Source organism: Sturnira hondurensis, unplaced genomic scaffold (genome assembly GCF_014824575.4).
Source record: "Sturnira hondurensis isolate 20B ecotype Veracruz unplaced genomic scaffold, ASM1482457v3 Scaffold0008196, whole genome shotgun sequence".
In the NCBI taxonomy this organism is placed as follows: domain Eukaryota; kingdom Metazoa; phylum Chordata; class Mammalia; order Chiroptera; family Phyllostomidae; genus Sturnira; species Sturnira hondurensis.
The window spans coordinates 24,729,537-24,752,503 of NW_028080827.1; the positions used below are offsets into that span (position 1 = coordinate 24,729,537).

Genomic DNA, 22,967 nt, shown 5'->3' on the forward strand with positions numbered 1-22,967 from the left:
TTGGGCCACAGGCCCAGAGGAGGTCAACTGAGGTACTGTCAAGAAATTATGGGCTTGGCATCCTGCTTCTGAAAGAAATCAGCCAACTCCACTCAAGCACGTTTCTTCTACTGCACTCCCTTCAGCAAAGGTTGGAGGGAGGTAGTGGTGGCGGTTCAGCCCGAGACCCGGGCTCTGTGTCTTTGAGGGGGCTAAGACCCCAGCTCCTGGGACGTGGCAATTGTCTGTTTCCCCTCTACCTTCTCGCATTCAGTCACTACAAGATGTGGTCCCACTGTAGGCGCTATGCAAAAAGAGCCTCACTCCTTAATTCCTGCTCTCCACCTCCCAACAGAAAAACCCCTAAAGATATAGACGCCTCTTACACCCCTCTATCCGACTGAGTGTGCTACCCAGACTCCCTGGCTCTGTGGGGCCTCTTGACCCCATTCCACCTTCAAGGTGAGGAACACCAGCCCTTAGGACCCTCATGGTCTACTCAGATCCGCTTGTCTTTGCAAAGTTTTCTTGTGCAGGCTCCGGAGGGGCGGAGGAGCTGGACGGGTGGTCAGCTCGGGAGGATCAGGGGGAGCAGAAATCTGCGGCTTGGGTAGGGATGGGGCTCCAGAGAGCAAGCCCGCGGTGCCGCTCCTGCAAGGCCACTAGGTGCACGGTCCAGTCCCTGGCAAGGAGGACGCCCTCTGGCGCCCCTGTCCACTGCGGAGCCCACGAGCTCCGGGCTCAGGAGGGGGCGGAGCCTGTCCTCGGGATTTTGACGTCAGTCCAAGGCCAAGTGATTATTGGGGTCCGCCAGCGCCTCCACCGCTGCCCGGAGCCCTCACAGTGTGGCGCTGCCCTGCAGGCGGCAAGGGGGTGGTGGAATGAAGCACAGTCAAGACAGAAAACAAAGTCAGCAGGTCACCTGGCGGGTTCTGAGCGAATTATGCAATGAAAGCCGGGGGAATACGTGATGCATTCCACTACCCCCCTCTCTTTTTTCCCCCCTGAAGCTCCTAGGAAGCCAGTTCTAGGTTAAGGGTTGGGCAGGAATTGACCAAGCAGCTCCTCTGATGTAGTTATGACTTTGCTGAACTCCTGAAGAGTGATTCTTTCTCCCTACCTTCCTTTAAGTAATGGGAACATTACTCTGGGGGGAAAGAGAGAGAGAGAGAGAGAGAGAAAGGGGGAAATGGCAGGCGCGATCCAAAAGCAACGCCAAGAAGACCGAATGCTAAATCAAATAATCGTTACGCATATTCAGTTCCTTATCTCCTTTTAAAAAGAATTTAAAGAGTTAAAGCTGGCCCTGGCGCGTTGTTTTCCGTGCTAACATTGTGGCATTAGGACTATTTTGTTAACTAGGTATACGCAATTCACAGAATTTCACGGTAAATTCCCCAGACCAAATATTTGGCTGAACAAATAAACAACATTATCCATTCCTGAAAATAAGCCAGTAGAAGTAGAGGGAGAGCGGTTGCTAGAAAGTGACCTGAGCCAGGCAGCCACCGGGCTCAGGACTCACCCCTGGATCATTTGTCCAAGTGCTAGGGATCTGCGGGTTCCTTTTCAGTGACATGGACATTTCAGAAAGTTGCTGGAAATCGGGCAAAACAAAACGAGGCCGCCTGAGGGGAACCCATAATGGGCTTCCCCTAAATGATTTATTCGACCTCCATACCATTAATCAAAGGGGCAGCGACCTGGGAGACTAGAGGAGGGGGGAATATCTCTTTGCAGGGAGTTTTGGAAGAACTGTGGAGTCTTGCTGCCTTTGCCTGGGGCTCTGATCTCCTCTCTCCACCTGCGCTCTCCAGGGAGCTGGGGCTTTGGCAACCGTTCCACTTCTATTTTTATTGGTTTCCACTAAGCTGCTCATTTTGGAGGATTGTAGGACTTCAGTAATTAAAAACAAAAATGAATCCTGCTTCACCCACCCTATTCCCAAGAGTACTTGGAAGTGTGTGTACATGTGTGCAGGGGGGTGCACACACCACCTCCACTACCCCATGCCACCTTCGCCGTGGAGAAACGCACTCTGTCAGCCCACTCCACATTGCTTTTCTCCCAAACACATCCAAGCCTTTGTGGGGGGAAAAATGCACACGTTAAGAAATGAGCCTAAGCAGGCTGAAATTCCAGGGCTTAATTTAGTTGCTGATGGCAAGTAAGAAAAAGCAAAGGTCCCTCATCTGGTCCTCTCAGCCACTATATGCCTGTCCTTTCAGAAAGTCATTTCTGTGCCTTTCTGGCAGCCCTTAATTGAGAGAGACTGCTTAAGCACATTAGCATTTTCCTTCTTTACTTTGGCCAAAATTTGAGCTTTCTCCTTGAAGAAATCCTGGCTCAGAACATCACATCCAAGTGTATCACTTTCTGCCCAGCTTCAGGGAGGCGGGGCCAGGCACTAGAGATGAGGAAGTTGGCACTTGACACAAGAGAATCTATACAGTGGAACACTTTTACAGGGCCTACTTAGGAATTCTGACCCTTCAGCATCTGACCCCATTACCACCCCCCTCACCCAGTCCGATCTGAACCCAAAAAAGGCATTTATGTGGGAATAGGAGACAAGAAAAAGAAGTCAAAAATACTATAGAATTCTACCACGTGGTATATTAAAATAGTGGTCATCAAAACTTTTTGAAGGTAAGGCACATTACTTATTTTATTGGCTACAACCTACTCCCCGCCCCACAAAAAAAACCCTTAAAAACACACACATATATACATGTTAATATGTGAGTGTGCAAATTAGTTTTGAATTGCAATAGACAACATGGAGGCCTATAACTGGAGACATCCTAGGGTAGCGTAAAAGCAGAGGTGGGAATCATTTCCTGAGAGTTGAAGTTCTTACCCATCACACTTAGCTGGGAATGCACCTCTAACAGGTGAGCAAATCCAGAAGATGCACAAGGAGCCCAAAACTCAGTCTTTAATCTGCTTTACTCCTTTTATCCCACTGTTTCTCCAAGGCATGTGTCATCCAGATGGGAGAGGATGCTGCGTCCTTGTTAACATTAAATAGAAATGGAAAACAATTCATCCTGGCAATTACCATCTCCCTCTACCATCAGTTTACTTCCTGTCCCTAGAACTTGACCACCCCCAGTCACCACCCTCTGGCTCTCACTCTGCCCCAACCCCACCTCAACAGGGAAAAAAAAAAATCTCATTCACAACAGATGGGGCAGAAGGAAAAGAAAAGGGATTCGCGAGAAAATAATATAGTTTACCTTTAAAATAATGACTCATTTTATTTTTTCTTTTAATACGTAGTTATAAATATATTTTGTCAAAATATATGATCAATATGGTCAAAACATTTGCACGTAAAGTCATAAATAAGGTCAAGGTGAATGTTTAGGATTTTTTCCTTTTTTTTTTTTTTTTTAGAGATAGAAGTCCAGCTATAAGGAAGCAGTCTGTGTGGTCCGTGGGTGAGTGGATGGGAATGTACGTGTGTGTGAGTGCGTCCCCAAGGACCGCCGACCTCAGCGGCACCCACATCCCTCTACTACCATCTCCTGATAGTTTTTCAGTACCACCTTGTCATACTCATCCAGATAGAGCATGGAGATGGCACTCAGCTCAGTGGGAACACAACAGGCTTTGGGGATACTGGAATTGACAGAGTTGACCAGGGTCTGCACGATGGCGTGGTTGGTTGAGTTGAGGTGGTCAGCCAGTGGAAAGGGGCAGTCCCCGTGGCAGTAGAAGGCCTGGTAGCCTGGTGGGGCCACAATCCAGTCATTCCAGCCCACGTCGCTGAAGTCCACGTAGAGTGAGTGGCGACGGCAGTTCTTATTCTTCTTCCGGGCCCGCTGTGGGTGATGCTTGGGGCTACGCTTGGCCCTTCGCCGTCGGGTCAAGGCATGTCCCCGGCCATCATGGCCAAAGGTGACCAGGAGGGGCCGGAGCTGGGCCCAATCCCCACTCCCTTGAGGTAACGATCGGCTAACCCTGACATGCTGGCCCTGGTGGGTCCGTGTCTGATGGAGGTGAGTCACCTCAACGGCCAGCCCATAGTTTGGCTGCTTCTCCCGGGTCCAGCGAAGGACTGCGGGGCTCACATCAAAAGTCTCCCACCGTGTCACATTGTGGTGGACCAGTCTCGTGTCCAGTAGTCGTGTGATGAGGTGCCCAGGCACCAGTTCTGCCGGGGGCTTCATAACCTCATAAATGTTTATTCGGTGGAAGCCCTGCTCCCAATCAGGGCCCTGGTCCACCTGCTCCCGGAAAAGTCGAAGCTCTGCAGAGGAGATCACCTCGTTCTCTGGGATGCTGCTGAGGTTGAAGAGGAAACGAAAAGCAGAGCTTTCGCTGGTCCCTGGGATGTTCTCCAGATGTTCTGGGCACAGTTAGGGAGAAAAAGAAAAAGGGAAAGGGGGGGGTGTGTGGAAAAAGCACATGAACTTTTCTGAGAGATTGAAAAGTTAAGAAATAGCTAAGACTTGGGTGATGAGTGGTGAATTCTGTTTATATAGTGGAAGCCTATTTTGGGGAAGCAAGCGTATCTTTTAATTTGAAGAAGCAGATAAGTGGGGCAGCTAGCAAACTCAAAGGGACTTAGCTAGCATTCTGCAAGCACCAGAGACAGAAAGTATCTCCCAACCTCCTTTATATGTCTAATAATTTCCATGTGTCAACTCCTTATTCCACCACCATCAAGACTCCCCTTTTCAAGCTCTCTTGGCTTTGTGTACACAGTTTTCTTTACAAGTGGCTGTAAAGAAAAAGAGGGGCCAACAGAGCAGAGGCAGGAGGAAACATGCACACAACCACCCTCTCCCTCTTCCTCCATTTTCGAGTATGTTACTAAACATTTCCCCAGCGATCTTGGAAACACAGAGCATGCCTTGTTGATCATGTTACAGAGGGGAAAATAAATTCCAACACAGTAATGATGCTAGTGGATTAATAACTCAGATTTACTTTGGAAAAGAAACATCCGCTAGGAAACATTCAGATCGGATTACAAGGCCCCTATTGAATAAACCTGACAAACACACAGCTGTAACATTAAATTCAGTAGGTGCTTTGAAAAAAAAAAAAAACGGGCAGAAAACCTGGCAAAAAAGGCTTTGATATAGCAAAAACACACCGCTCGGGCTAGCCCACGTCTGAGTGGTGTCATTCCCCTTCCCTCAGCCCCTCCCCTCTGTCTCAGAAAAATAAATTTAGCCACAGCTCTGGAAATTCTTGGAGGTAGGCAGCTCTGTTCCCCAGCCTGCTGGATTTGGGGCTTTGATGTAACCTGAACCCTTCTCCCCCAGGGCTTCCACTGCCCCACCAGCCAACCCTATTGGCCCTCCCCCCCCCGCCCCCCCACCCCAAACTCGGGGCAGGGACTGACCTTCGTGGTGGAAACTCCTCACGGTGTTGGCCCGACTGGCTGGGCGCTCGGGGTACTCCAGAGCGATGCCGTGGATCTGCTCTTCCTCCTCATCCTCCCCAGACTGGAGCCGGTAAAGGTCCCGCATGTAATCCGGGATGACAGCGCTCTTGCTAGGCTGCGGGCGGCGGCGCAGCCCGAACATCTGCAGAAGTGTAGCCTCAAAGTCCCGCAGGAGCTCATGGCTCTGCCCTGAGCGGCGTCCTCCCGCGTGGCCCTGAATCTCGGCGACTTTTTTCTTCCCCGTCTCAGGTATCAAACTAGCATGGCTCGCGCCTCCTAGCAGGACTTGGCATAATAAAACGACCATCAGCATTCGGTTACCAGGAATCATGGTGTCTCTGGGGAGGGGGAGGAGGTGAAAGGTTAAAGAATAAATAAACACCAATAACTAGAGAGAAATGGAGATGTCTCCACATATGCATATAGGGCGAGAGATAGAGGGTCAAGATGTAAAACAGGTCAGAAAGATCAAGTTTGTGTCTTTTCCCTCACACACCCCCCTCCAGCACCAGCTGCAGCCATGCAAGGCCTGAAAGTAGGAATTGCCCTGTAATTACTTGGTCTAACTTGTTTACAGTCAAATAACCCCAAATCAGATAGCCTCCATCCTGTTAATCTTTTTTTGTCCCAACTGCTATCTGAGCCATGATCTCAGCTTGGCTTCTTCAAGGATAAACAGTTAACATCGAGGGGGTAAAAAGGGTGGGGGAGGGAGAATTAAAATGCCATCGCTCTCCACTTCAGAACTTCAGCCTCTCCCCCTCTTCCTCCTCCCCCATCTTCTCCCTCCGCCCTCCCAGCCCAATTTCCACAACTTCCAGCTGGTTGGGAGTGGGAGGGAGGAAAAGCAGGGAAGCCAGGAGCAGGGCAAAGACACAGGGCGGCAGGGTCCAGAAGCCGAGATCAAGAACGTGGTCTGGAAGCTGACCGAGTGGCTAGACGGTTTATTTTACTGTGGCCGATGAGTCTGAAATGCCCAGCAAAAAGCATCTGATCGTGCCCGCTCGCTCACTCCCAGGGAAGGGTGGGGGGATTCCGGGAGTGACCTCTGAATTTTGACAAGCAGCTGGGAACAACGCGACAAGGGGGCATCGGGAATACCCCTAGTCAAGCGGGAAGAGGGGGTGACTAGCCCATAAGCTACAACCCGGGGCTGCGCGACCTTTCTTCCCTTTAGCCCCGTCTGGCTCCGCTTTCTTACAACTTTCTTACAACAACGCACCCAATCTGAGAGCGCGAGTGGGAGCAAGCAGCGCTTGAAACAGAACAGGTCCGCCTAGAGCACCTCGGCTGCCCCGCCAGGAAGAAAGCGACAGCGCTGCCCGAAAGCGGAGTGTGGGCTCCGGGGGAGGGTCCGACGGGAGGGACGCGAGACGAGCAGAGGTGGGGAGGGCAGAGTGAGTTCCCGGGCGGGGAAGGAAGAGGTGTCTACTCACTGACAGAAAACAAGGCATATAATAACAGTCCATGATTCTTGACAGCCAATCTGGAACAAACTTGCTGGAAAGGCTCAGAGGAGCGGCAGCACTGCGTAGCTCTGGATGGCACTACGGAATGGCTCCTAAAATGAATATTTGAATATAATGAGACTGGCGCAGACGGGCTGTTTTTCTTCCAGCCCCTCCGAATCACGTGACGGCAGAGGCCCCGCCCCGCCCGCGGAGGAGCCCGCCCTCCCCGAGCCCGGCGGCGAACGAGCCCTCACGCCCCGGCGCGGCCCCGCCCCCTCCGAGAGTCCCACCTCCCAGCCTGCGGCCGCAGCGCCGGGCTCTCCCGGAGGAGCTCCCGGCTGCGAGCTGCGGAGCTCTGCGCAAGTCCCCGGGCACAGCGAGCGCAGGGCGCGCCCCGCCTCTACCTGCGCGTTCGGGACGTCCGACCAGGCACTAGCCCCAAGCGGCCTAAAGCCTGGGGATCTGGGGCACACCCGAGGGGCTGCGTCTTTAGGCGCACGCCCGGCTGCAGAGGGCCGGCCGCGGGGGCGGCGGAGTAACAGCCTCTTAAAACCGCACCACCCAGGGGCACTTAAGAAGCAAAGCGCGCCCCACTACTTCCTCCCCAGGGTCTGCGCGAGGCCAAATCCTGCTCCTAGCGACAGTCACCCCCTGACGAGCGCCAGTGAGCGCGCAGCCTGAAAGTGGCTGACCAAGTCCGGCACCGGGCGGGAGGGTTGGAGGTGGCGCGATCGACGTGGGAAAGTGGGGAAAGAGCAGCCGCTGGGCTGTTTTTTCTTGTTCCATTACGGGGAGAATCTCGCATCCCCCAGAGCAAAGCATGAATCCTAAAAGAAAGCCGTCGGTAGGGCCACTCTGGGCGGAGGCAGGCTCAAAAGGAGGCGTCGCCGCGAAGGGGGCGCATCACAAGTTTCAGTTCTTACAGTCTCCGAGGCTTTGCAACGCCCGAGCCGGCGCAGAAAGGAAACAGGACCACGTTCCCAGGAGTCGAGAAAACCGTGAATTGCTTTCGGCCTGCGCTCGACCTCTGCGCCTCTGCCCCCTCCCTTCTCTCTCTCTCTCTCTCTCTCTCTTTCTCTCTCTCTCTGCCTGTCTCCAGCGTGTCTTATTTTTTAAACCACCACTCCTCCACCCAACCCCCCCTCCACTTCCTTCCCCCACCCCCTTCCTCCTTTGCACCAGCTGCAGAATCGCAGCACATACTTCCTCAGGAATATTACCAATCCACAGCTCAAGGAATTACTGGGATACCTGACTAGTCGACGATGGTGCGCGCGTGGGTAGGTCAGCACAGGGGCCTTTTCGAAAACCTGACCCGAGCAAGTCTGCGTCAGCGGGGCCCGCCCCGGGGTCCCGAGCCCCAGGACTCCTGCTCGAAACCCCGCTGCACCCCACCTCCCTTTCCTGAGGCTGTTCTCAGTTTCTGCCGTGGGTCGTTGCAGACAGAGATCGAGGGCTCAGGTTGCCCGCCTTACTCTCACCCATGAACAGGAGTTTCTTGGGGGCAATCCAGTGAAGGCTTTGAGGAAGAGGAGTTAAAAAAAAAATCAAGCATTTAGCCCTCGGCTCCGAGCCGAGGTTGCCCGGCGCCGCCCAACACCGCGGGCCGGAGTGCGGAGGCCACTGGCGCCCCTGCGCTACGGTCCCCGCCAGGAGCGAGCCGCGCCGTTTTCTGAGCGGCTTTAAGGTTTTCCCGCTGCCGCGCCAAGGCTGGGACTGACTGCGAAAGGGTTGGGGAGAGCAAAGGGGGTTTTCTTTTCTTTTGGAGACTCCAAGAACCCTTTTTTTAAAACCCCTCTGGCAGGAGCTTTAGAAATGGGGAAAGCAGACGGAGATGGGGCCGGTCCCCGCGGGCGAGGGGACAGTGGAAGGGGTCGGTGTCTGGAATCTCCGGACCAACCAAAGGTGGCTGAGGTGGCGCACGCCGCGCTCCAACTCAGAGGCTGGGGAAGAGCCTGTCGTGTTCCAATTTCGGATTTCATAAGTGGGATTCATCTCTAATCGCGTTTTCCTCCCTCAATTTTTTAAATTAAAAAAGATAAAAGCTGAGAAGTACTTCGGACTGAACTTTGTCTTGGGGGATAGGGCCGGGATGCAACTCCTGGCGACTGTCCCTCACTTCCCTGCCTGAGTTTTCCCGCGACGCCGGTTTGCTCTGAGGTCACCTCAGTTTACCAAGTCCCTGTCTTTGGGGGTTTTCACGTCTCACAAAACCTTGAGGCTGCAAACCGCAGTCCTTACAACCCATCCACGTAAGAGGTGCACGGGAGGCGTCTGAGGCCGCAGGCCCAACTCCCACCAGGAGGGGTCTGCAGGGACCTGGGATTCCGGGACCCATTCCGGTCGTCTCAGGGAAGGGAGAGCCAAGAGGAGCCGCGCGTCGGCCGTGCCGCTCGCCCGCGACTCTTCATAGGACAGGGCTCCGCAGAAAGACTTGTCCCCAGAGCGCTGGCATCCCGGCCATCGAGACCCCACACCACTAAATGATAGAGGAGAGGTTCCTAGGATGCTGCAAGTCCACGAAAACCGTTCGCGGAGAAGGTGCGTCTTGCCACGGCAGTTGGCAAGCTCTCAGAGGCTTCTGTCGGCTGGGGGCCGAGTCGGGTGACACTCCCCTCCAGGCAGCCCTGCGCTCGGTGCGCACGCTCCAGAGGCAGGGAAACAGCTCTCCGCACCTCCGACCAGCCCTAGATAGGTGTTCTCCCTCCACCTTGCAGTCCCCTCACTCTCTTCCGACCTCTGAGCCGACATTCCTTTCTCTCCTGACCCTTCCCGTCCGGAGATCGCAAACGCCAGGCTACCCGCAATGTGTTCTGCTCAAGACCTCGCAGACTCCCCAACGACCCCCAACCAAAGGCTTCTCTTCTTCCCTCCTCTCCTGCTTGCCCCATACCTACTAAAGGTGCAAATGGCCATGGGACGGAGAATGTGGCCTGGGTGGAGGTAGTAGTCGATATGGAAGTGTCTTTCAGCGCCAGCATCCCTACCTCTAACGCCACAGTTGGGTAAAAGAAAATACAAAAAAAGAGTGGGGCCACCTTTTACCGCGACCACAGCTTGAGCCCCCCACCCGCTTCTCTTCCCTGCCCCCAAGGATGCTCCTTGACCACTTCTGCTCGGCGCCCAGCGCCAGGCAGCTTTGCTCACCATAGGTCCCTGCAGTAGCGGGCTCGCCAGCAGCAGCTCCTGGGGACCTCTGAACAGCTGCTGAGAACCTAGGCGAGGGCCGAGGGCTGAGGCGCTGCAGGCTCGAGACGGCGCGGACGGGAACCCCATCCGGGAGGGAGGCGAGACACTCAGCCCGGAGCAGCAGCGGGGTCCCGGGCTACGGCCCTCCGCTCGGATGCCGCACTCACCTAGCTTCCGCGCCGGGCTCCGCACTCCTGCCCTCCCTCCCTCCCTCCCGCTCGGCCCTCCAGCATCTTCTCCTTCCTTCTCTTTCCCTCTCTCTTTCTTTCTTTCCTTCCTCCTCCTCTTCCCTGGCAGCCCCTCCCTTCTTCCCTCCTCCCTGGTTCGCCTCCCTTTCTGGGATGGGAGCCCCGCCCACATCCTCCTTTCCAGCCGCCGGGCCTCGCCTCGCAGGCCGGGTCCCGGAAGCCCGGGCAGCGCCGGAGTCCGCAGCTGCCGCCTGGGCTGGGACGCCGCTGCCTGCGGATCTGGGAAACGTCCGGGACTCACCTGGGGACCACGTGCAGAGGTACTAGAAAGCATGCACCGACTAGTCGCCGTACCTTCCAAAAATACCCATGGGAGTCTGGGCTTCCCTGAGTTTAGAGTAACTGCTGCCCAAACTGATGATTAAAACATTGAGTAATCACCATTTACCCTGAGTAATTAGAGATAATGAAACACCTCTAAAATCAGGTTATGGAGAAAGGAGCTGTTGGGTTGGTTTTAGGGGTGGCCTTCCATAAACTGTTAAAGGGTTTCCAGAGGCTGAGAAACAGGCTGCACACAGAGCTGTGTGCCAGAGAGAGGTGCCTCTTTGCCTGTTAAAAATGTGACTTTCCTTCCAAAATATTTTTTTAAATGCTTGTTGTGGAAAGCCTTGGCGATGACCCTCAGAAAGACAGCCCCGATAAACAGTCGAGTTTCCCTCCTCCCCCAACCAAGCCTAACAAACTCTTGAAGAAGAGATGGCTTGGAGATTGACTGGGGTCATATTTTTTACAGTTGGAAAAGTCTGTTTATAACCCAGAAGCCCTCTGAGAACCTCCACAGCAATTATTTTTGTTGTTGTTGTTGTTGATTTTTTTGTTGTTTGGTTGGTTGTCTTAGACTAGGAATCCTTAACTTCAGCAAACGGATCTTCTGAGGAGGGAACAACCACAGAAGCAACAACCGTTTTGGCCACCGGGAGACAAAAGACACCCTTTGGTTTGTTTTTTAGGAAGAAAAGGGCCGAGGAGTTGGGTCTTTCCTACAAGGAAGTGCTAGTAATCATATTAGCAGGGAGGTGGAATGGGAGGGCTTTAAAACCTTCCCACACAGAAGCTAATTTCACACGGTGCCTCTGATGGAGCAGTGAGGGGATACCAGCCTCCTCTCTCTGTTTTACAGACACGGAAGGGGAAGCCGGGTTAAAGGGACTTGCTCAGAGCCCTGAAGTAATAATCACAGCCTCTGCTCTCTCTGGAGCCCGGAGTTGGTGCTGCAGGGTGGGGCTAAGGGTCACTGCCCTGAGCTCCAGGTGGCCAGGCCAGTGCTGGAGAGTTGAGCATTTCCTGTCCTGGATTTCTTTCTCGGAGATGGACATTACCTGTCAATGTGTCAGCGAAGCTTTTAGGTCTTTACTTAAACAGATATCGGTCCAGAGTAGCTCATCTGTATGAACTTTACAGTTACACACTTTTGATATTTAGGAAACAAGAATTATGAAGGGTGGGAAGTACATGAGTTCGGAGAAACAGCTGTGAGACCAGGGCCACAGCGACCCTCCATCTTTTCCAAGTTAGGCCTGTGAAGTCATTCAGCCCAATAATGCATTAAACTACAGAAATGAGCTGTATATCTTTGGGAAGTCCTTGAATTCCCATGGGCCTCCGTTTTCTCATTTGCAGAATGACATGATTAGGCCGGGTAATTTCATGCCCTCTTTCAATTTGAACATGGTTCAATTTCTTAATTTAAATTTTATTAAACATCCACCTTCTTTCATTTTAAATCACTATGAGCCTGCCTCTTCAAAGAACCTCTGATTAAACAGGGCAGGGCAATACCACCACCCTGAAAGGATGTCTGACAATATACCTCTAGCTTCCAACATAATCAAAATTACATTAATTATTATTAATAATAACAACACAAAATTAAAACCCCATTAAATAGTTACCTAATGTTTACTCTGGGGCATTAGGCAGAGTGTTCCTTCAACGCACTGACTCAAGAGGACAGATTAAATGTTCACTGAGCCCCCCAATCAACAATTATTGTTTTAATCATTAACAAAATGTGTTCTTGAATATTTAAACTCAAAAACAACAGTGATATGCTGTGATTCAAACCGGGGCTTTATTTTATTTTAAGGCACCAGANCAATATACCTCTAGCTTCCAACATAATCAAAATTACATTAATTATTATTAATAATAACAACACAAAATTAAAACCCCATTAAATAGTTACCTAATGTTTACTCTGGGGCATTAGGCAGAGTGTTCCTTCAACGCACTGACTCAAGAGGACAGATTAAATGTTCACTGAGCCCCCCAATCAACAACTATTGTTTTAATCATTAACAAAATGTGTTCTTGAATATTTAAACTCAAAAACAACAGTGATATGCTGTGATTCAAACTGGGGCTTTATTTTATTTTAAGGCACCAGATAATGTAGTTTGTTTCTTTTTCAAAAAGTAAATGATTTTTGAATGAGAGCTATTTTCTCAATTTGCTGAAACCCAGATCATAAAATAGCCACCCACGAGTCTGTGAAACATATAGTCCAGGAGTGTCTAGTTAAGTCTTCTGACATACCTGTTTGCACCCAAATATGAATATGTACTCCGTGGTGGGGTAACTCAGTTCCAGGTCTCTTGGGACAGGTTTATATCTAGCCCATGTTTGAGATGGGTATCAATGCCCTGTACGCACTCCTCTTTTCCTTTTTTCTTCCTTTCTCTTATGCCAAAGAACAAATTATTTGTTGGTTAGAGCGCTAAATCAATCATACCTGAATAATCAGAGTGGGTAAGGGGAATCATCCAGTCCTTTCCCCACCTCAAGGCTGCCCGTGCATCTTGATGTTTTTATGGGACATAATATAAGTGAACCAAATGAAACGATGCCCTTAAAACACAGATGCGGAGGAGGAATCCATCACATTTCAAGAGAAACTGCAGCTCCTCTGCTGCTATTCTGAATGAAGGGCATTCGTTTGTCAGGTGTTTCCTGGAGAGCGTGAAGACAGGAGCTGGGCAGCAAGCCTGTGGGACAGCCTCTCTTCAGTAGGTTCTGAGGGACAGAAGCTTCAGAACAAGGTTGAATGATCTGATAAAATAAAGATTTCCTGGCCCTGCTTGACATCTGGCCCCAGAGATTTACATATTTTACACAGTTTCCTGTTGATTCTGAGCACACTAAAGCTTGAGAACTGCTATTGTAAAAGTTATTTCACTTACATTTCCTAGGCTGATAGATACCGTTAAAAAGCTGATACCTAGATACTATTAAACAAGCAAGGAATATGTTTGGCTTGTACGTTATAAACAGTTGTAGTAATTGTAGAATCACTATATCCAGAACATATGAAGTAGGTCTTTGCAAATGAAAAGATTTCTAATCCTATAGGTATAGTAGGAGCCTGTGCTTCTAGGTCTTTGATTAAGAACCACATCAGATCTTCAAACCTTCCTTGCCAATTAAGTGTCTGTTGAAGCTATGTGAGTGTACTTTGAAGGAACTCCAGGACCATTGCTGGCTTTTGAGAAATAGGAAGATAAATTGGAATTGGAATTATAAGAGATCTCTGGAACTTCCCAGGACCAATAATATTTCTTATTAATATTTACCATTAATTACATATTTGCTATCTGGCCCTCACAATTAGCCTCCTAAAAATCACTGTTCTATATGAGAATCTGAAACTTAGAGAGGTCATATGGGTTGTTCAAGGTCACAGAGCTAATAGGTGGTGGACCAAAAATTCAGACCAGGTCAGTTTGTCTCCTTCTCCACACGCTCTAAGTGGGGACATACACAGGGATGGATCCCCATGGCCACAGGTTCTGGCTAAGCAAGGCTTGTCCCAAAGGCTTTTCCCAAGGCCACGCTGCTCCGTTTTTGCAGCCTGCTGTTATAGAGAATTTCAGGATATCTACCCAGTTCTTAGAAGACAGAACAAATCTAATCACAAAGCTCACCTTAAGGCAAGACTTTACATGACTTTCCCTGGGAAAATGTTGTGATCTTGAGAAAGAAGTGGTTTACCTTTCCTGGGTTTCAACTTCCTTACTGTAAAATGTAAAGACTGACCAGGTTCCTCACAGGTGTTTCGGAGGCCCCAGGATTGAGAAATGATCTGTCCACTAGTTAAAATTATGGTCAACTAGCTTAAGCTTCAGAGTAACTGGTTTCCTCATTTATAAACAGAGAATGATAATTTTGATTTCATAATGGTCTTATAGGCATTAACTGGGTTAATGTAATAAAATGGCAGGCACATAAGTGCTGAATAGATGTTAGCTATTGTTATTCTCCTTTGCAAAGATTACAGGAGCAAAGTAGGTGAAGAGACACTCTGATATTGAATTGCACTTCATTTAGTGATAAACTTTTGTAAAGGAAGGGCTTACATCTCACATTTACATTGTAATCATTGGTGCCGCACGCTTTTTAGACATTGATTGAATAAAGGCTGTCTCTGCGAAGCAGCATTCACTGAGTTAACATTCATATGATTTGTCTAGATAAAGCTCTGCCAAGATAACTAACAACTGACAAAGTGCACACTCACAACTGCTGAGAATGAGGAAACTACAGATGACGTACCCCAAGCATTGCCTGTGTTCCATCTCTGATTTTCCTGATCCCTAATACTTCAAAACTATCAACAGTTTTTCTCTATACTCCTTGCTAAAATGTAAACCCATGTCCTTTTCCCTTGTCTGAAGAAGAATTATGTGCGAATGCAAAGTTCTCATTTGAGACTGTTGTCAACCCTTGATATACCTCACTCGAAGCTAAATAATACTGGATTCTAATATTGTCTCTTTGAATACAGTAAAATGCAATACTATTTCAGTTCCCTATGCCTTAAATTATTGCCTCGCTACTTTCTGGAATATGGTTCTTCTTTTTTTTAATCCTTCAAAACAGACCATCAAAAATGAGAACTCCAATCAAAACCTCAGAGAGATCAGACAGATGAAAAGACTGCTTTTATGTCTTAACATGTTTAACATGTGGATGGCAGACAGGGCACGGCTATTGAAATTCCTGTCTTTCCAAGGAAGGGTTATCACAAAGAGGATGGGATTGGCACCCAGTAATGGAGATTTGGCTTCTCCCTGTTTTGAGCTTCCTCTGCTAGAAATGGTCAACTGTACCCACCTGATTCTACAGAAGGGATGCCATTTGGAAATAGATTATTATAGAATTGATCAAGAAGGTTAAAACTGTGGAATATCTTCGTTCCCAGCACACACCCCCTTCCTGCTCTCTCACTCTCCCTGTTGTGTGTGAGCCTGGATAACACTGCATCCCGCTGTGGGGATGAGAGTTGGAAGAAGCAGCAGACTCCTGCATGGACATCCCGCCGAACCAAACGAGTCCTTGCAGTTTCCCAGCCAGATGTCAGTTGGACCCCATGATCTAATCTTCTCCCCTTAATTCATATTAAACAGCTTCCGAAACTTCTGCAAGGAAAGCTTTGTCTGAAAAGGATATGTGATCCAAGACATTTTTATTGTATAAGTAGAACTTGGATGTTTTTACATATAGTCTAAATATTTCGTGTCCTTGAGTGAGGCAAAGAGTTATTTTCACCAATGTCCTCTTCAAGAATGAATGTATATTATTTATAAGGCCCTCAGAGATAATGTATAGTTGTAATTAACACTCAAAAAATGGATGTTTTTTGGATGTTCACTTTGTGAAAATTCACCAAGTATACATGCAATTTGTGTATCTTTTTCTTTGTGTTATATTTCAATAAAGGTTTGCTAAAATATGCTTTTGACATCATTTTTTAAAGTTATGTTCTTTGACCAGCATTTGAAGCTCTCTAGCTAGTGATAATGTTTCCAGTCACCTCAGGTAACCAAAGGGTTGCCCAGAGTAAAACTAGGAGAACACTCTGTAGTCTGCTGGTGGCCACAGCACAGATGAAACAGGCCCCTGGCTTCAGGGAACCCACTTCCGGACCTCCCAAAGAGCAGTTGCGCCAACTAAGGCCTGGCCGCTGGGGACCACTTGGGCCGCAGTAGCCCAAGGTGGAGGCCAACAGGCCTGACTGGCTTGACACTTCTATCAAGCCCTGGGAGGGCGGGACGCTGAGCCACAGGAGCGCCTAGGGGCACCTGGGCTTTGTTCTCAGCTCTTCCCCTCCTTGGCTTCATTGCCTGTGATGTCTGGAATGGGCACTGCAAAGCGTCAGTCTCTCGGGGGAGGGAGGGGGGAGGCAGAGACACCGGGCATGTATTTCTTAAGGCAGAAATGCACTAAGCCCAACAGAGAGGTTACAGCTTCATGAAAAGAAAGGGGCTCCATCCCCGGATTCTGGGAGCCCTGGGCTCTCGGGGAGGGCCTCTCTTGATGCCTCGCCGAAGCGCAGTCCCAGCTCCGACGTAGATAGAAGTCTTCAGCGCCCGTGGCCGAAGTTTGGCCATTCTCTAGGCCTTGCATCCCCACAGCCAGACTCAGAGATCACACAAATTCAAACTCGGAAGTGGTCAGAGAAACCCACGAAGGGCGTTGAAAGGCTGAGCTGCGAGGAAAGGAAGGGCGAGGTGGGTGACAGGTTGCTGGAACCCACGGACCTTCACTGGCCGAGCAGCGACAGGCACGGTGCTCACCTCCTACAAGCGGATGGAGAAAGAGGTGCGGACACCTGGAAATTGCGAGCCACGTTGTCCCTTGGCAACTGCTGATACCTACCAGGCCGGGGACACGAGCCTTGCCAGGCCCAACGCCTTGATTCTTCTGCCAGCTTCCTATCCCCGTGCCGTCTCCAGTCGGACGCAGTTCTGTGCTTCACATTTTGCGTCCCTGATGCCCAGGGCCACCGGAGGAGGCTTGGGAAGCTGGTGCACCCTCTCCTTGCGCTCCCCCGCAGTGACGCTCTAGTAAATGGCCAAGAGTGTCAGCGCAGGGTGGGTGTAGGTCACCCACCCAGCACAGCGGGACCTGCGCGTTTCCCGCATTCGCGCAGTCTGCGCCGCCTCCGCAGTAGCTGGCTGCTGGCCCTTGTTATTTTTAGCTCAGAGCTGCACCTTCCTACCTGCAAGAGCTCGCCCCGCTCTCAGACTCGTTTTGCAGGATTTGTGCCCCAGGTGGCTAATCTGACCCACACTTGAATAAACAGCGAGCGCCCAGGCAACCAGGGCGAGCCACTCGCGCAGAATTTCCATCTAGCTGCAGGAGAGGCTCCTCAGATGCCTGGAGGTCCACTTCGTTTTTCGTTCACCTCGCCTGGGAAACTCGGGACCATTCCTGGAGGAGGGAGGGAAGGAAGAAGGAAGGGAAGGGGAAGGGAAGAAAGGGGCGGATGGGGAGGGTCCTAAAGTTCTTTCTGGGACAATTTGCTCCTGGTCCTTGCAGCTTCCCCGCTCTCCTCCCCCGCCCTGTGATGTGATGGAACACAGGGACGTCCTGGTTGTACTCGCAGAAAATTAAATTTGGATAGCGTTTGTTTAGGTTCCCTCCCGAGTTAACCATCCTCTCCACTGCTGGTTCCGTCTTATGACAGATTGTCCAGGCGGCAGAGTCCGATTTCTCCCATCAACTAAGGAAAAGAGTTTGCCTCCCCAGATGGCCGGGGTCATGGGACCCGCTGTTTCCACTTGCCAAGCCCAGCAGTGGTACCTGCAGGTTTATAGAACACTAGGGAAGTGAGATTTCTAAGGGCAGGAAGAGGAGGAGCGTGGAGAGGGCAGGCAGTCTACAGGAGGTTGCTGGAGGGGCCTCAGACAGACGCTGGTGGGATAGTGGGTCATGGCAGACACGTTGGGGCCTTAGCCTTACCTGAAGCAGGTTGAAAATGAAACATAACAAGGAGATTCCTTTCCTCAGTACAAAGAGGTGGCAGATTGGACTTCCAAGTCTTTGTCCTGGAATTCTGATTTTCATTCTGAAAAACTTTTTGTTCCTTCTTCACTTCCTCCACTTAGGATTCCAGCTCCCGGTAATGGATACATTTGCCTTCAGTTTACATCAAAATGTTCTGTGCCTCTCTCTTGTGTCTAATAGTTCTTTAGCTAGAACCCAAGGAGTTTAGATAGGCTGAGTTTATTTTCTCACCTGTAGATAGAATCCAGAAAAAAATGGGGCTAGAAACTGGAGAAGTAAAAACTAAATGTCATAAAGGGAATATAAAAGTGAGTGCTGGCTCTCCTTGTTGTATTTAAATTGAACGCTAATCTCTTTAAATTAGAAATTCTTAAACTTTCTATGTGGCCTCATTCAGGATCTTTACATGGATTGCAGGGGACCCATGAAAACTGCAAAATTTATACATATGCTTTTGGGATAAGTATAAAAGTGCATGGAGTGGGACATAATTTTATCAAATTTTCAAGGGAATTTGGGACTCTGGAAAGATTGAAAACCTCTTGAATATGGTACGTGGGTTAAATCTTTCTTATTGGGGTAACGTCTCCAAATTGCACACACACAAACCTTGAGTCAGTGGTACACAGCTTTCAGACACCCAAGAGCAAAATGCTTTTACCTCTTCACAAAGACAACAGACATGTCTCTTTAGTGCAGCCCACACAGGGGAAAAAAGGACTCTAGCAGAAGGGCAGGAAAGGAGAAGAGTGACTGGGGACCCAGGTCTCTGCTTACCACTGCCTACCCACCTAAGACTCTTGAGGTTCTTGTTTTGTAGATCAAGTCCTGCAGTGTATGCGAAACTGATTTACAGATGACAAAACATGTGGCTAGTGTCATTTCTGAATATAAATGCTGATGGGTTTTCACATACTAGTTATAATTAGATAAACAATTATGTAAATAATTTAAATTATGTGAATATTTGCCTATTTTCTTCAATTGTATATTATAGGAAAAATCAACATACTCAGGACTCGTAACCATTGTGAGGCACACTCCTGTTCATTATCTCATTTAATCCTTGAAACAATGTATGGCTTTTGTACACTATGGTTATCCCACCCCATACCTCACTTTTCTTTTAACATTTGGAGAAAGAAAAGCATAGAGAGGTTAAGTAAATTGTCCAAGGCTAACAAACACCAAATTTCAACTCCAGATGAGGTCCCTACTTTAGAGAGCAGGTATAAGAAAAAGAACAAATTTTGTTCAGATTTAGATAAATTTAACTCCTATGGTATTGGGGCATTCTGTGCAAAAACATAAGAGCCTGAAGCAGAGCAGCCACACTTGGGATAATTGGTCTTCTCATATACTCTTTGCTGGAAAACTGTCTTTAACCCATTCACTTCCTTTCCATTTCTTCCACACTTCAGGTTCACCTGAATCTTAATAGAAGTTCATACATATAGTGTTTTATTAGCGACATCTATGCTTCGACTAATTAGTCAGCCTTAGACGGGAAAGAACACCTTGCCCCCCACTCTGCAGGCCCTTCCTGTAACCCCTGCAGTAAGAACGATCATCTCCAGCAGCTAACAGTGGGCCAAACGGAGCGCCACCCAACGAAATGGTTAAATATCTCACCCAAGGGGAGTTAGCAAGAACATAGCTTTTTAAATATATTTTTATTTTTTGTCTGTACCATCAAATAACAGCGTAGATGAACACAAAACAGATATTTTGCTGTTCCTAAGTTATGGGTCCATTAAAAGAATTACCACAACTCTGGTCCACTTTCTCTTAAATACTTTTTTACACCTTTAGCACTGGCTTGAGGGTTTGTTCAACAGATAGTTCTCCTATTTTGTTTCTCTTTAGCATAAAATCCATGATAACAAAGTCTATGCTACACGGTTTGTGGGGCTCTAGAGAGCAGGCAGACATCTGTTCTTGATCTTTAATTATATTTTAATTATGGCTTGAGAGCCAGTATCACAGAAAATGAGTTGCTGGAGAGCAAGGCCTGAAAGCAAAAACAAAAACAAATTATAGATCATAGTAGGCACTTCGCTCCAAAAAATTGTGAATTATGTTTTTCAACAGGACTCAGGTTACTAGACTGTGATAATAAATGAAAACATCTTCTTAATAATATTTTGGTACTTGAACTTAAACAAAAGGGGATTGATGAAATTATTTTTAAAAGTTCAGTAGTCAGAATGGTGTGAATTTTTTAAAACAGACTTGAAGTCAGATAGTTTGGTTATAGGTATAGCTCAAACCAGTTCATACTCGATGTATGAACTTGGATATTTTATGTCTGGAGGCTGCCATTTATTCATGAGTTATATGGGCTATAAATCTCTAAACATTAGGGTCAACAAGATTTTAATGTAAAGTACCAGACAGCAAATATTTTAGGCTTCTTAGGCCATATACAGTTTCTGCTATTTTCTCTTTCTTGCTTTCCCCCTTCATCCTTTCTCTTGCCTTCATACCTTCTTCTTCCTTTTCCCTTTCTCCTCCTCCTTCTCCTTCCTTCAATTGTTTTTAAATGTACAAACCATTTGTGCTAGTTTGTTAGGGCTTCTGTAAGTACCACAAACTGCGTGGCTTAAACAACAGAAATTGACAGTCTTGCTGCCCCAGAGGCTAGAAGTCAGGGAGCAAGGGGTCTGTCAACAGTGCTGGTTCCTTCTGAGGACTACGAAGAAGAAACTGTTTTCTTTCTCTCTCCTAACTTAGGGTGGTTTGCTGGCAATGTTTGGCTTTTGGAAGCTTTCCCCTGATCTCTGCCTCTGTGTTCACGTGGTGCTCTCCCTGTGTGTCTGTGTCCAAACTTCTCCTTTTGTACGGACGCCAGCCATGTTGGGTTTACCAGTGGCTCACCCTTAGCCATTATGACCTCCTCTTAATTACATCTGCAATGACCCTATTTCCAAATGAGGTCACATTCTGAGCTGCCAGGGATTAGGATCCAACATATGAATTTGGTGGGAGACACAATTCAATTCATCAGATTGTTCTTAGCTTGTAGACGACACAGAAATAGATTGTGGTCCATAGTTCGCTGATTTCTTTAGTANCTTCTCCTTTTGTACGGACGCCAGCCATGTTGGGTTTACCAGTGGCTCACCCTTAGCCATTATGACCTCCTCTTAATTACATCTGCAATGACCCTATTTCCAAATGAGGTCACATTCTGAGCTGCCAGGGATTAGGATCCAACATATGAATTTGGTGGGAGACACAATTCAATTCATCAGATCGTTCTTAGCTTGTAGACGACACAGAAATAGATTGTGGTCCATAGTTTGCTGATTTCTTTAGTAAGAGCCCTGTTTATTCTGAAATTCTCTATTATCCATGACTATGTAGGAAATTCTCTCATAAGATCTTCATTCATTTAATAAATGTCTATTGAGCATCTACATATGCAAGGCACTGTTTAAGAATCAAACACAGGAGCGAAAAACTGATAGAAATCATTATTGTCTCCCTGGGTCTTATAGTCTAGTAGGAAAGGCAGACTACCAACAAAATAAGTATAAACAATCTGTAGTATGGCAATAAGTACCAAGAATAAAAATAAAGTGGGAAAGAGAGATGGCAATGGGGTTAAATTTTAATAGGATGGTCACAGAATGCTTCACAGAAAAGGTGACATTTGAGCAAAGACCTGAAGGAGACGGAGGGAGTCAGCCACGTGGGTATCTAGAGAAATTGTGGTTTTGTCAAAAGAAAGAGCAGTGTAACTTCTGAGGTGGCAGTGGGCCTGATGTGTTCAGAAACAGCAAGGAGACAAGTGTGGTTGAGTGGAGTGAGCCAAGCTGGGGAGAATATTTGGAGATGAGGTCAGAGAGGTGGGGCAGGTGAGAGGTTAGATGGTGTATGATCTTGTGCATCATTGTAAGAGCCAATGTCTATACTGGAGTGAGGTCAGCGAGGCACCTAGGGAGCATGATTTAAAGAAACACTTACTCTCAGGGTCATGCAAGTACAGGGTGGGCCCCTGAAAGTGAGTGCCTCCTTAAATTGTGTGCTCTATGTACCTCCCTTGCCTCATTCTACTTCCTGAGGGTTCTGAGCAGAGGAGTGGCATGATCAACCTTACGTTTTATCATAATCAGTCTGGTTGCTGTGTTTAGGGCAAGGATAGAACAAAAAAAAAGATCAATTAGAAGACTATTGAAATAACTTGCAGGGTAAAATGGTGAAAAGGTTTTTAGCTGGTAACCTGTCAAGTGTTAGCCACCCCCCACCCCTCCAGGCAGTTATCAGGTGTATAACTAGTGGGCATTGGATTGTCTTTTCTTTTCGTTCTCACTCAAAATTCTTTATGGGTCACCTACATGCTAGATTGTATGTTAGGTGCTGAGATTCCAACAATGAGTGAGAAGTGGTCACTGCCTCAAAGAACTAATAGTTATTTCCTTCCTTCCTTCCCTCCATCCTTCCTTCTTTAAATATTTTGAAATTTAATACAAAAATAAATGCCCTACCTCAAAGTTTATCTTCCAGGGAATTCATCACACATACTTTACTGAGGTTTTCTGGTCTGGGCACTACATTTGCATTCCATTCAGAGTACAATATAAGTCGGAGTGAGCATCAAGGAAGGACTTAGGCTATCGGCCATGATTTATTCTGATTTCTCATGGAATATTATATCTCTCCTCTAATCATAGGACTGTGAACTTTTAGGTCCAGAAAGTGTGAGATCCTCACACTCAACCATCTCATTTTATAAATGAGGAGACTGAGACCCAGAGAGATCAACTTGCAATAAGTTACACATCTACTTTATGAAATATAACACATCTAGAGTTTGGCAGATGGTGTTTTTCAAAGCTGGCTGCACAATGTCTTCCATCCCACATGCTCTTCGATGTGATGTTGACACTCCTGCCCTTGAAAAATGGG

The 22,967-nt window shown here is 48.1% G+C and overlaps 1 protein-coding gene and 1 long non-coding RNA gene across 3 annotated transcripts; one reads left to right on the plus strand and one right to left on the minus strand.

Moving 5' to 3' along the window:
* Window positions 1–3,352: 3,352 nt before the first annotated feature.
* BMP4 (bone morphogenetic protein 4) lies at window positions 3,353–10,214 on the minus strand. 2 transcript variants are annotated; one of them, XM_037054335.1, is made up of 4 exons: window positions 9,979–10,214; window positions 6,821–6,941; window positions 5,339–5,718; window positions 3,353–4,333 (listed from the first exon to the last, which is right to left on the minus strand). In XM_037054335.1, exons 2-4 carry the CDS (start codon window positions 6,847–6,849, stop codon window positions 3,477–3,479), a joined length of 1,266 nt encoding a protein of 421 aa, XP_036910230.1. In that variant the 5' UTR covers window positions 6,850–6,941; window positions 9,979–10,214; the 3' UTR covers window positions 3,353–3,476. The 2 variants fall into 2 exon arrangements, with proteins under 2 accessions (XP_036910230.1, XP_036910231.1); XM_037054336.1 differs by having other exon boundaries at window positions 6,817–6,941; window positions 9,979–10,213.
* Window positions 10,215–10,403: 189 nt separating this feature from the next.
* Window positions 10,404–15,889, plus strand: LOC118992411 (uncharacterized). The gene is made up of 3 exons (XR_005067630.1): window positions 10,404–10,528; window positions 11,110–11,208; window positions 14,738–15,889. It is a non-coding gene; the product is annotated as an uncharacterized LOC118992411 (long non-coding RNA).
* The last annotated feature ends 7,078 nt before the right edge of the window (window positions 15,890–22,967 follow it).